Source organism: Phalacrocorax carbo, chromosome 5 (assembly GCF_963921805.1).
Source record: "Phalacrocorax carbo chromosome 5, bPhaCar2.1, whole genome shotgun sequence".
Lineage (NCBI taxonomy): Eukaryota > Metazoa > Chordata > Aves > Suliformes > Phalacrocoracidae > Phalacrocorax > Phalacrocorax carbo.
Genome location: NC_087517.1, coordinates 66,607,499 through 66,621,725, shown reverse-complemented (window position 1 = coordinate 66,621,725; position 14,227 = coordinate 66,607,499). Strand labels below are relative to the sequence as shown.

Genomic DNA, 14,227 nt, shown 5'->3' with positions numbered 1-14,227 from the left:
ACAAGAATGACGTATCAAGCAGATCTATAATTTTGGCTGTTTCTGTTCTCTACAGATCCATCATCAAGGAGGACATACACCAAAAATAAAACTCCTCTGCAGAGAAATTATGTCTATTTAGGAAAGGTCTTTGTATGATAAAGGCTTTTATTTAAGAGGAAGAAATCTGTTAGCATTAGAGATCAGTTCGCTTTGGCAGAAGGCTCCTGAAATCAATAGGTTCTGTTTCTTTTATCATACAGAATACTGAATAAGACTCTTAACGATGGAATTTTACCCTTGTAGACTTTATCCTAATGGCAACTTCACTTAATTTTCCTGATAAAACCTTTATTGCAAATTCAGTAACCATTCTGCTTTTTAACAAGGTTGCCAGCCTGCAAATAGTTTCAGAGACAGGATCTATTTATGGGAATACATTAGCAAAATACAATCCAGCCACGATTTATCTTTCTTGTGTTAACTTTCTTTGAGTAGGAGGAAGTCTGCAATCAAGATAATATAACTGCTAGTTCTGTGGTACTGGTGGGTCCTCATCCTCTCCTCAAATGGGGTTTTCATTTTGAAGTGTCTAAACCACAGTGGAAGTCTAGGTCCCGCAGCCCCAAAGACATATAATAAAGCATAAGTACCAAAGCAGGTAGTTTCATGAGGGCATGGGCACTCCAGTTTGATTTACTACTCAGTCACTGAGCTACTCCCTGTTGGGTCCTCTCGTCCGTAAGGCATAGGTACAGAAGTGATGTAAAGATTTTCCTTAATTAATCTCTTCTGCTAAGGGTGTAAAGGAAAAAACTCATTGTTGGAAATGAATGAATTTTGATAAAATGTTCTAAGAGGCTTCAGCCAGAGGCAGGACTATTAGAGAAAATAGTTGAAATAAGTGAAGTTTGGTAAAATTGCTAGCAATTGAAACCGAGTCCCTATTATTAGAGGTATTGAGCATTCTTAAAATTCAGAGTAGCGCTACCAGAACTGCAGATATTACTGTGAGCTCTTTTTCTAGCCGTTAAGGAAAGTTGCCTTTAGACAAACATTTCGATTTTGTAACTGCATTCTCAAATTTGCGACTTTGACGTTCCCACTTCCTGCAAGCCTGCAATGCAGGAATTGGAGGGTTTGTAGAAAAGCCATCTGGGGAACAGCAGGATAATTCTGGCACTCTTCCTTGGGGTATTCTTTTCTTGCATAAAAACATGAGACTGAACCACCACCCCCAAAATCCACCAAAGCCTGAGCAACAGAGAGAAGCACAGTTACTGTATTGCAGAGGACTTTTTACCTTTTGCAAAAATTGAAAAGGAGAGTTGAATTTTTTTCTTCTGCAGCCATTGCCCAGCTTCTTCCCCAACTCCGTCCTCCCTCTGACATCCATATAACAAGGTTAGCAGCTGGGTGAGTCCTCATGCGCTGGGCGGTACAGAGTCCCTTCTTACAGGAACCTGTAGTACATCAATTCCTCAGGGTGTCCCTCTGCCGATATTGGGCTTTTTAAAGTTGCTAAGATGTGACACCTAAAGGACGGGAATTTCAAAATGCTCAACAAGTAAGTGCTAGCACTTTTGGATACACATACAAGAGGCATGTTTTGATAGGGATATGTAGGCAGGAACAGAAAGATAGAGTTTTGACCCATGGCAGGCACCCCAGTCTTTCTCTCCCAGACGTGAATAGGATGCTTGGCTGTGCCTGTAGGTGTCGAGGCCTGGCTGCTGCACTGACATAACAGTTTTTGCACCAATGGGAGAATCTTTACATGACCAGCCCTGTCTCATACGCCTTCCTCTGTTAGTAATCTTAAAAGAGATCAGAAGAAAACACCGCCTTACTGAGCAGTCCTAGGAGCAGGATTTATTATTGTGAGAAGCACACATTTTACATTAATAAGTTGGTAGCACCAATTGTGGTGGCAAAGAAAGGGCAAGGGAACTCTAACAAGCCCTCTTACCTACCTATCCCTATCAGCTCTAACAACTTTCAGTGGGCACGCGTGATTCTTATAGACAATAAACGTTTTCTTTTTATGCCCTTTATGATGACTTTTATTTTAAGACTCCCGTGTAGTTCTTTCCCGGTGCAGCGTGGCATATACTGTGGATGAACTATTAGCTTTTTTTTGCCCTTTATATCTGCTCTGCCACAAATTCTAGTTCTTTTTTTTGTCATGCAGAAATGTATTACTACTTCACGAATGTCTCTGCTTACTCTCGATTTCAAACCAGAAAAAAATGCAGATGAAGAATTTAACTTGCAACTTCTCCAAGAATGCTGAGGCTAGAAATGAGCAAACATCCTTTCATCACGTTTTCCATATATTTTCCAGCTGTATTTCATACTGGTACATTCAGCTTTCTGCACAGTTATACTTTTCTACAAATATTTACATGCAAAAAAATCACAAAATTCTACTCTTGGGCTATATTTCTCTCTTTCCTATACAGTAGAAATCAACTGATTTCAAAACAGCTATATTTCCGCAGACTCCCATATGGAGTGTGTGCATCGATGAGCGGGAAGTGTTACTGGGCAAGAACCATGCTTTCTCCACAGCACTGCCTTGCGCCAGTCGCAGGAGCACTTACGATGTTCTACCACCATCTTCTGTAAATGACACTAGCATTCTTCTCCCTGTGTTATCCTCCATAAAACAGTATGGCATGCTTTATTACATATTTAGAGTAAGGCAGTTCTGTCTATCAATTCAGTCAAGAGATATGATGATGTGCTTTTTTGCCTCTAAGTTGGTTAACAATTGCCAAAGATTCTTTTTAATGATTAGTGCTTTATTCACTTTATTTTCTTTTTTTAGTGCATTGGAAAATAAATCTTAAACATTTCTTCTGTTATCTAGCACTTTAAGCCTTTTCGTAGCATTTGTAACATCTCTTTGCCAATACTCCATCTGTGATTTTAGCTTGCAGGAAACACTTTGCCATTCTGTTATTAGCTTAGTTGCAGAGAGCTGCTGTTTAAATATTAATTGTAACTTCCCTCATAAGTGCAGTCAAACCCACAGAGCAACTTGTGAAGTTCAATAAATACCTAGGAGAGGGTGGGGAGGATGTGGTGGGTAGGGCCTGATCTTAGCCTTAGCAGAAGCGTTACTCGAGTTAGCAGTGCAAACGGATCATGTCCTGATGCTTGCTGTTTCCTTTCCTCCTCTTACCTCAGTTCCCCTCCTTATATGCAGACAACGAACAGAAAGGAAGAAGAATACTGTTACACTGCAAGCATGCTTCTTGCCCAGTTAGTGGGCTTCCTGTTAAACCTGCTGTAAGTGAGAGGACCACCAACAGTGCTCGGTGCAGGAATGCAGGCGAGATCCAGCATCAGTTTCAGATCCTAGTTATTGGACAAAAGCACTTCTCAAGTACTTCTGTGTCGCTCTGTCATGAATCACACCTCAGTAAGAGGCATTAGCTTGTGGCTGATCCTCCTCCTCTGTTTTCAGTCACGAGCCTCGCCCCATTTCATTTTTTTGCTTCCACAAAATGTACTTTACACTTAAAAATGGGAAAATATTATGTGGTTACAGGCATTTCAGTAAAGTGTATTTGATAGAAGTGAGAAACAAAGTAGTTAACACCAATCTGACCAGCCTGCTTTCTGTGGATCGCCAGAGTGTTGTAATACTTATATTGGGTATAATTGAAAGAAGATCAGCCCCATTAAAACTGCACATTGCATTTTTCCCTCTCTTCTTCTTCCAGATGGTTATTAATCTTTTATTGGTGAGGTGGTTTGCCTACGGTGTAATCTGAAATTTTTCCTCGTATCATTTAAGTGCTTTACTTCTCTTTGTGTTTGCAGATGGAGTGAATTTTACTATGTTCAATGGTGCTAATTGCTTTGAATTTAGATGTTTTTCTTAGTGTCTTGAAAATGTATAACATTTTTTTTTAAAAAAGATTAAATAGTGCCCACATATTCCTTTTTATTTTTCAGCATTCTGTGAAGAGGGGTGCAGATATGGTGGAACTTGTGTAGCCCCTAACAAATGTGTCTGCCCTTCTGGATTCACGGGAAGTCATTGCGAGAAAGGTAAAGCATTACTGAAACACCCCTTCTTCTTCAGTAATGAGAAATACGATAAGCTGAATTAAGAAATAATTACTTTCCATTTGTTCATTCTGCTTGATGTTCTCTCTTCATTGAGGATATGACTGTTCCAGAGCTGCCTTTACCTAACTGAATGCTAGTCTCAAATTAAGGATTGGAAAGTTACAGACAATCAGGGATGTATCTGCTTTTGTTTCCAGTGGACACTTCTAGTTAATTAGAGGGGACAGCAAATATAAAAACATTTACCCCGCCTATCTTCTGCGGTGCAAACTCAAGGTCACCTTCTGCTTTTTGTGAATTTGTTGTGCAAATTAGACCAGCATTTGGATGCTTGCTTTTCACTGAGGCCACCAATTTCCCAAGAATCACAGCCTACTAATATAACTCACTGGTGATGATTTGATTCTGCTTTTTCCCAGATTTTTTTCCTTTTCAAGATTTGCTTCTGGAAGCCTAGTAGGCCTACCTTCCTGTTCATTTCACAAGGATCTGGTTCCTTGTTTACCTTAGATGAGAAGAAAGGGATCTTACAGAATTCCATGGAGGACTCCTAGTAGATTCTTAATACAGCAGTTCGGGATTTTATTTTGGTCTGTATTTATTAAGCTTGTGTTTCTGTTAAATAACCCAATGCTAGAGGTTTTTTGCATTGCGTGTTTATTAATAAACGCTTTGCTCTTGCCTTTAGTGGTGGAAATAAAGTAGGTTGTTAAAGCAGGTTGCATGATACTAGTATGGATGAGACTATAATTGGTGAGGGTTTTTTAAGAAAGAAAAAAAAAAGGAAACTCAAGAAATAACTGTTAAGTTAAACCACTGGAACCACTTGTTACCCAGAGATTGTTCAGTAATTCGCGTGTAGCAGTGTCTGTTTAATACGTGGCTGGTCTATTATAATACAGAGTAATTTAAACCCACTTGTCAACAAATCTGCTTCGGGTAGCTTCTGAAAACTGCTAAAGCTTTTTATGGATGTACTCAAATCACTATGTACTAAAATCCCATAGTTTCTAGTTGTCAGCATTGTTTCTAATTCTTTGGGAATGAACTAGGATGTTAATATTTTCATATAATCTTGAATTAAAGTACTGCTTTTTTTTATTTTTGCCTGTACTCTTTGGTTTATTTGTTTTAAAGAGAGATCCTCTCTCAAGCCTCCTGACACTGAGCAATAAGTACCGGCAGTACGCATGGAGTAACACAACAAGTACCTGCCTTAGAGCCCCACCTACCGTAGCTCCCCAGCCTCTAATCCTGCTAGTTATCCTCTTCCATGTATAGTTTGATCATTCCTTTTTAAAACATCTGTTGTTCAGAGGGAGCAGTGCATTCAGAGGGATACCAGAAGCGGGTTCTATGTGTGCCCAAAGGTGCCCCACCGACTCAGGGAGCCTGTGGCTTTAGGCCGGCTTTTAGCTCGACTGCCTATATTTCTTCCACCCATGAATCTTCAAACTATCTTTTTTCTTATAGCTGTAAAGGGACTCTCATAACTAGAACACAGAGGCTTTAAATTGTTCAAGAGATGGCTTAAAATTGATGAATGGATGACACAACCATTGTTGGCTCCTATGTTTTTCATGTCTTCTGTATTGTTTTGATCTAAGAGATGAGTTAGCACACCAAGTAAAGGAAACATGGCAGGCATGGTACTCTCATTATATCAAGAAATTTAGAGGTAGATTTCAGAAGGAGCTAGCTTCTGTGTGTAAAATCTTGAAGCAGAAGGAATTTTATTTTTTTCTTTGAAGACATACAGGATTTACCAGTATGTTACAAGTCAAGCTGATGATGGTAACTTTGAGAAATTTGCTGTGCAAACTGATGTGAGAATGAATAGGGCTTGGCATATGAGAAGTTGCCACATTTCAGTTGTGTTAGAGGGTTTGAAAACTTCAGCAGATATCCCTTATGTCATACGCGTATTTCCGTGGCTAAGTATCAGATCTGTGTGAGAAAAGCTTCAGCCATCTGAAGGTGCATGTCCTGGAAAAAATGAATGTTCAGAGTAGAAGGGTGATGAACCACCTTTGAAGCAGGCTTCCCTGCTTCCCTGCCTGCTCCTCGAAGACATAGTGCTCTCAGGAAGAGGAGGCAGTTCAGTAAAGACTTCCCTCATAGCGTCACTGGCGTTTGCTGCAATGTTTTTAGAGGACATCTAAGGTATTCAAAAGCCATGTTTGTTTGTTTCTTCCTGCGGTCTGCAATGTTAGAAATAAGCACTTAGTTATATTTAACATATGGTAGTGCTCCCTCAATCATTATGACATAGATCGAAGATGGTGAAATGGTGGGATGTTACCTTTAAATCAAAGCTTAAATGTTCCTGGTAAAATCTTGTCCGATGGAAGCTCGTGGTGAACTGATGCATATCAGAAGTTAAATGATGTGTTTTGGCAATGTGTTCTATTCGCCATGGTGCATTTAAAAATGTCCTTCAAACTGACAACGCAGCAATTCCTTATACATTATTTCTCAGCTGAAAGGACTCGTCACTGGCTAAAAACAGTATGACCCAAATTGGCTTCAACATCATGTAAAGGGTAAAATGAACCAGTAATTAGAACTGCTGTTGAAAAGCAGGTGCATTTACTTCTGAATATGAATCATATGTTACTCATCATTTCTGACTGCCTGGTTGAAATCATGATATTAGGTTAATTAAAAATTCAGAGATATTTGAGAAGGGTTGGATTTATGCTGGTAATTTACTCAGGTGAAATTAAAATACATATGTAAGGCTTATGTACAAATACATAATTCAACACGCTGCTAAGAACTACTACCTCTTGGCAGTTGCTTTGCCTGAAATGAGGAACCATCATAACAGTTCTGGGGCTGCCTTTTCTTTTTGATATCAAGTTGATATCCACAGATACTTGTACCAGGTAATTCCTCTTTCCACCCATTCTTTATAATGCTGTTTCTTTAAGTACGTGCTTGATGCTTCTTACAGAATTTTTGTTGTTTTCTATTTCAGATCAAGAAAAACAGATCTATAGGATCTGATTGTGTCTTCTAATAATTATTTTGTTAGTTTTGCATTTAGCTTACCAGAGCTGAAATCGGTGATTATTGTGATCGTTACCATTTGTGATCAGATTTAACACAGTTGTGATACCTGTGCTAGAAAGTTATTGTTAGAATTGTTGCTGATATTGCTGTATGGTTCCAGCGTGTACGTGCCTGGTGGCTGAGCTGGAAATAAGACTCTTTAACTGTACGTAACCCTGTTGGCTTAAGCCCAGGTGCATCCTTGTCAGGGATCCCTGTTAAAGGCTTCCAAGAGACATTTTGCTGTGTAGAGATGAACGCAAACACAGTGCTCTCAGAGAGTTGTTGGCAGCATGGACCCAGGCGCCCTGATTTTCCATCCGGTGATGATTTCTCCATCTCACATTTTTGCAACGTTAAGAAAAAAAAACCCAAAAAAACCAAAACACACACACAAAAAAAACCCCCCAAAAGTCCCCCAAAACGCGCCATCGTTCCTTGAGCTGCTTTTCTCTCTCTGTGGACGACCCAAAGGTTACTGGAGTTTTAATGATGGTTTGGTAGGCAGTGTTCGCCGTTACTCTGTATTTGTGGAATGCTAGTCACTACTGCCACTGATGAAATGGTGAGGATGAGATAAGCAAGACAAGCTACTATATGAAGACAAGAGTAAACAGATGATTGAGCACCTAGAAATTGCAGGCACTCCTTGAACACCTACCTGCATGTGGTAGAGTCTTGTACGTGGGCCTAAGAAGTGCATACCGACTTCTATACAGCTCTGGGATGGTCACCAGCGGTGGCAGAAGTTTCAGCTGAGGGAGTTGATATCTGTCTGTACAAATGATAACTTTGGGCAATGAGCAGGAAACAGCAGAAGGCTTTGATGCAGGGGGTTCCCAGCTAGGGGTAAGTCAAGGGAAGGGCAGTACTTTTCCAAAAGCTGTAGGAGGGCTTCTGGCAGCGGTGGGGCGTCGCCTCCAAAAGGGATTCAAAACAAATGCACCACATCTTTGCTCCCCTGGCTCATGAAAGCTACTGTCAGAGCCGGTAAACAATGAATGGGGAATATGATTCAGGTAGATTAGAAGGATGTTGTGTAGGCTGGAGCTCAGAGAGGTAACTATTTTTGTGGTAGCTACGTGTGTATTTACAGTCTTTGTAAAGCACAGGAGAATAGTTTTCTCACAGAATGATAGAATGCTGTCAAAGAACCGCCTGCTGATTGTAAACGGTCACAAGCAAGGGTAAGACACGGCAGTGAAGCATCAGGATGCGATGATTACTGGGGTTATTTCTTTGTGTTGTTTTGGGCTGTGTGTACAAAAACATTGGCTGATGTTGGCGCGAGAGGTCATTTTTCAGTATGTACCATGGCTGAGAAATGTTCTTTGAATCCCAATAATTATATTGTGAATAGGAGGGGGGAAAAAATTCAACGCTTGCAGTATTGCATTAGTTGCATATGTATTCTTCAGTGCAGTCATAGATTTCACAGGTGAGCAATGAAATATTGCTATGCTTGTACTCGAAAGTGAATATGTCACATATACGTCATGAAAATGAGGCCTTTAGCTGATTTGTTTCATGACAGTTAGCAGTATCTGGAATTGTTGTCTAAGAAGTTTCATACTTCATGTACTTGTCTCTTAAATTGCTTCTTCTGGAAGGTACTGTCTTCTGCAGTCCTCTGGGTAAGACTCCCTACAGTCAGTATTCCTTTGGACCCTGGAGATAGAAAAAAATGTGAGAATTGTATTTCTGTGTGCTATTTCTTCGATTCCTGAGCTGGATCAATCTTCAGGTGTGTAGCTATCAAAGACATTTCAGTTGAGGAACCCAGTTTAAAAAAATAAGCAAACAAATACCGAAGCAAAGCAGAGAACGAGATTTTTCACTGAGTAGGGCAAGCTAAATGTCAAAACTCCTTACCTCTCTCTACCTAAGATCTTTTGTAAAATAAGAAGCAAGGTTTATTTTGGGAAACAAACCAGCTGTGCAGCTGTGGGCACAAGGCTTTGCATGAGATTCTTTCTAAAGCCTTTCATTTCAAGGTGAGGCAAAGCCAGTATTGTACAAGATGGGAGGTGTGAAGTGAATGATGCTTAGCTTATTACAGAAAGCGGTGGTTGTGGTTGATATGACACTCCTGAGGGTGTGACAGATCCAGAGAAGGCAGATGCTCCAGGTGGCTGAGGTTACCCTGCTCCATTTGCTGCCAAGCTGTTTACAGCGTTTGCCCCAGTGGTGCTCATTGCAAAATGGCAAGGGGTGATATCTTAATGTGATAGAAGAAACAAAGCTGTCATTTGTAAAGGTATCAGGGAATAGATCAAAGAATATCTACTAGAAAAATCTGGTTAAGGCAGTCTCTGAGGATCAAGGGGACATCTGTCTGCAAATCAACAAATAACTCTCAGTGGAAGAAAAAAGTTGTACCATCTCACACTGCCAAGCCAAAGGAAGGTGAAATCTCCCAGACCAAGAACACCATTAATTCCCGCAGCTGACCATAGCATGAGAAGACTGGACTCGTTTTTGTAGTGCTGACACTGTCTCATATACTGTAAAAGTTTAGTTTCAGAAGCCAGGAAAAACACTAAGCAGACACTGGGTTTGTTGTGGGGTTTTTTTGTTGTTCTTGTTTGTTTGTGTGTTTTCTCTTTTTTTATTTTCTTCTTTCAGGGGATATTTTGATGTTGCTGTATACTTTATTTCTTACAATCAATTGGATCTATATATTTTTGTTGGTTTGAAATGAAAGGAATATCTGCTATATTCATCTTTTATGTTAGCTGAGGTGATATCTTGACACGCCGGCTAACAAATGGTTCTAACATTCTAATGCTTTCTTGTTTGTGTTTTCATAGCCTTCTGACTTTGTGAGGGACATAGTTGTTCGGGTTGTTTTTAGAGTCACAGAAAATGGCTGGGGTTTCCCCACCCTCACCTCCCCGCCTTTGGCCCCCAAACCTTGCACTTAGAAAACGGATAGTATTATATTGCTTATCCTGGCTGGAATTACGCTTGCTGTTCTAGGTTCCTTCAAGTCAAATTTTTCCACTCAAATTCCCCTTCATTCACCCCGACCAGTGTCTATGTGCCAGCTGGACATGTCAGCTATTATTGAAGGATGCAGTTTTATCTATACAAGAGAAAGACAAGATTTAGCTAGGTGGCGTTTAATTTGCATTTAGATACATATAGAGCAATGTAATCAAGAGGTAATTTCTGTTGATCAAACTTTATAGTGCACGTAAGATCTGAACCCAGATTCTAAAATCTCTATTCTCTTGGCTTAAACATAAATACCTTTAGACAGTGTCTTGGCATGCCATCTTTCTTTTGTCCCAGTTCCTGTTCTGGATGTTATTGGATTAATACCTTGCGAAGACCCGCTGTAGAACTTACTATACAGTTTATGAAGAAAGCTGCTATGTTTTATTATTCCTTCATAGTGAAATGAAAATACATGTGATATTTAAAGAAAGAAATGGATGTGACTTCAAGAAGTCAGTGGCTTTGCATCTTCCTTTGTAATGGAGCAGTAGATTTGACTCCCTCACTGTGTCTTTCTTGCTGAAAAGTAGGCAATGAAAAATCTGAAAAGAAAATGATAGTAAGTGCTTTGGAAGGGAAGGAAAAGTGCTGGAAAATTTAGGAGATAGATGACTCACCTAGACCTCCAGTGATAAAGAAATAATTAAGAGGAGGAGAAACTCCAAACAAAATTATGCCATTCAGGGACCCTGCCAAAGTGTTGGGTGGTCACCTGCGTACAGTCTCTTAAAAAGCTGTTAGCAATTGTCTTGAAATAAGAGTGAGTGGTCCTTGTAGCCGTATGGGGTGAACTGAATGAATTTATATTAACTTTATATTGACTTTTTGATGTGGCAAAGACTAATAACCATAGTTTTCATAGAACCAATTGAGAGCAACATGGCTCTTCAGTGCCTCAGAATTTAGCGATTGATTCATTCAAGTTCTACATGAGAAACCTCCTTTGCACAGTTGGGTTGAGCTTTCAAAAGGCCCTTCACTGAACAAGGCTGCATAAGCTCTGTGAAGTTTAAGAAAATTCAGGAGTACAAGAGCACCGTTCAGATGAGTGCTTACGTGAACTACAATAGTTGGAGCGTCTCTGCAAGACAAGTCCTTCCCCCGAGCATGTTCTGTGAGCCCCCAAGTGTCCCCGTTCCCACATCACTAGCTGCATGTGGCAACCAGCCATTGTCTGGCTTGGAGTAACTTCCAGAGTAAAATGAAGGGGGAAGTAAAGTGATGGTCTTTGTGTTTCCCTGGGGCTGGGCTGGCTGCACGCTCTGCTCCTTAGGGAGCTTCTTGGCAAGGACGACACTCTTGCAGTTGTGCCTAATGCTACTTGGGCACTGTCACGCAGCAGCGTACCTTTGTGAAGGAGAGCTTGTCTTTTGGTGGTAGAGAGATGCGTGTCAAAAGGGTACGGTGCGTTTCCTCGGGTTGAATGTAACTGTGCAAATAGAGGGATGCTGATATGGGTTTTTTCCATTGTGTGCCTGGAAGACGCAGAGCACAGTGCAGGGTATGAAGGCAGTGTTCACAGGCGAAAAGGAGGTGCCTGTCTTTTCTAGGTGGGAGAAGAGCGTGCTGTAAGGAGTACAGGCTATGCTATCTAAACAGGTAAAATATGTCAGGGCCTTTCTTTGCCCTCTACTTAGCACCTGGAAATCACTGAGGGAGAGGGAGGTTTGTTTGTTCCTGTTTTCTTTGTTTCTTTCAGCTGCTGCTAAATGCGGAGTGTTGGATGTTTATTCGTCGATAAGTTCTAATTATGTACTACAGGAGGAACATCATGTTTAGAAAGAGACAGGTAAACTAAACAGTAGCAAGCTCCTAAGCTCTAAATATAAAAACCCTGTATTCCCTCTGAACTTCCTACAGCCCTCAGCCTACGCAGCCGAATATTGTGCAAAAGCCTTGCTCAAACTGAGGTGTTGGGATTCGTTCCCTGCTGGAGGCCACGTTGCTTTGGCCCCTTCTTGAAGTGCTCAGTTCCCTGACTTAGTGTTCATCCGCTTTCTTCATCCACTTTCTTTATCACCAGGATCATCTCCCACACCACCTGCTTCAGTTTCCTCTTGGATTCTGAGGACCCAGGCAGTGGGATTGAAATTTGTTTCAAGTGGCAGAATCGCTATTGAATATATTAAAGAAAACAGAGAACCACAAAGCACTCAAAAATGTGAGCAAATATTTATATTTGAGCAAATAGACATATTCATGCATTAATAAAATTTCCATTTTGCAACTAAAGTTTTCATATATGAAGCATTTCTTGTGATGTGAGCTGTACAGAAAAGACAGTTGCATTAAAATACCTACTTCATGATAAATTATGTACAAACCACATCTCGTTTTACTATGGTTAATTAAAAAACCCCAACAAGTCTGCTTTGAGTGCAGTGCAGTAATGCTAATTTTATAACCTAGTTTGACACAACATTCTGACCCCCTTTTTTGGTCCTTCCAGGCAGATGCCTACCTCAGTGAAAACCAGAGTAATTCTGAGGAGAAATACCAGAATAGGTAGTGGAGTAACTAAATATTCAATAAAAACTATCTCAGTCTGTCCAACTACAAGCAGTATTTAGGGAATTTAATAAGCTCTTTGCCACCTTACTTTTTCTTATTAATAGTCTGCTCTGGACTGGAGATCAACCATGAATATTTAAATTGCTGATAACCTAGAAATATTACTCAAGATGTGTGGAGCAGGCACAGAGAGGTACTTAACTTTTTTTTATTTTTAAGGCAGAAATCCTCTTGGCTTGAGTGGGAATTGCACCTGGATGGAAGCCTTGGGATCTGGTGCAATTGAATTAGGTGAAATGAAAAATAGATGGCTCTAGTGAAATAAAAGAACATTTAGAGTGGGGTTTTTATGTGGAACAAGCTGTGTAGGTAGCAATTACCAGTGATAAATATGCCATCCTTAACTCATCGATCTATGGTACAAATCTAAGTACCTAATCTATGAGTAAGATCCTATTCAAACTGGGTAGAGAATTTGTTCTCTTTAGAAAACTTGAAGAACTGGAAGTTTTCTATGAAGAGCCACGTTTCTGCTGAATTCTAGTACAGTGAATACTAACGTATTTCATGAGTTTATCTTACTGAAGTTAATCAAGGTATAGTGAGAGAAAACGTGCCTCAGTCATCAGAACCAGCATCAGAAGACAATTTATTTTGAGAAGTAATGTGACAAATGAAAAGACTGGAGCAAAACAGCATGCTGAGGTATTATGTATTGAATTCTGACAAAAAGTCAGTTTTCCTGCATTCCCTTTTTTCAAAGAGTTTTGTCCCCCTGAAAATTATGGCGTGAGAACACTTTAAGCTGATGGAAGCGATGCAACTGGAAAAAACCATAGGTGTAACCAGCAGGCTCTTTTGCCGTGTTGATAGGAATCCATCACCTCAAAAGCAATAGCCACCTCCACTTGCTTTCACTGGGCAGACATTCAGAGGAAGAGATCATGTCCCCGTTCATATAATCCTTGGAAGGTGAGTAAAATGGCATAAATTACTTACTCTCTTACGTGACTTACGTAAATGGCAGCTTATGTACAATGAGGGTAACGAATCCAATTATTTTGCTTTAGGAGTCAGGGTGAAAATGTGAGTTAAACCCTTCTTGAAGGGAGCGTCATCCTTTCTTTATGACTGAGGTAGCCTTTGTAACATCGACTCTTGTGTCGAATTTTAGTCCTTTTGAGCGTCTGTTTTTGCAAGAGTAACACCCATAGTTTTCAACAGTCTGCTCCAGGAAGATTGCAGAATTGGATTGTTGTTAAACAACGCTACAGGGAAGAAAAGCCTGCAGTAGAAGGAGGTGGCTCTTTGCAAAATCTGCTGAATTAAAACCGGAATGTGGACTCAAGGAAACAAGCCCATCGTCTTTAGGATTGTACTCGTGTATGTACAGAGAATAAAAGAATTAGGAAGTTTTGCTGATGTGGAACCTTACAGACTTTCTTATCCCCTTCCAAGGCTTTTTCTGTATCAGGTGGAACATTTTTATTGTCCGTCGTCTGTTTGATAGTGATATGTCTGTTCTGCTGCAGAAAGTACGCGATGTACCCAAAGACTTCTCTTCACAGTAGACTTTTATTATGGATAATCCTGCATATCT

At 40.2% G+C, this 14,227-nt stretch overlaps 1 protein-coding gene across 2 annotated transcripts in view; it reads left to right on the top strand.

The window, feature by feature from the left end:
* Positions 1 to 14,227, top strand: part of NELL1 (neural EGFL like 1) — a 304,980-nt gene that overhangs the window by 231,352 nt on the left and 59,401 nt on the right. For both annotated transcript variants that reach the window (XM_064452862.1, XM_064452861.1), the window contains exon 15: positions 3,946 to 4,041. In XM_064452862.1, coding sequence (XP_064308932.1) covers positions 3,946 to 4,041 — 96 coding nt within the window. The remainder of the gene's footprint in view (positions 1 to 3,945; positions 4,042 to 14,227) is intronic.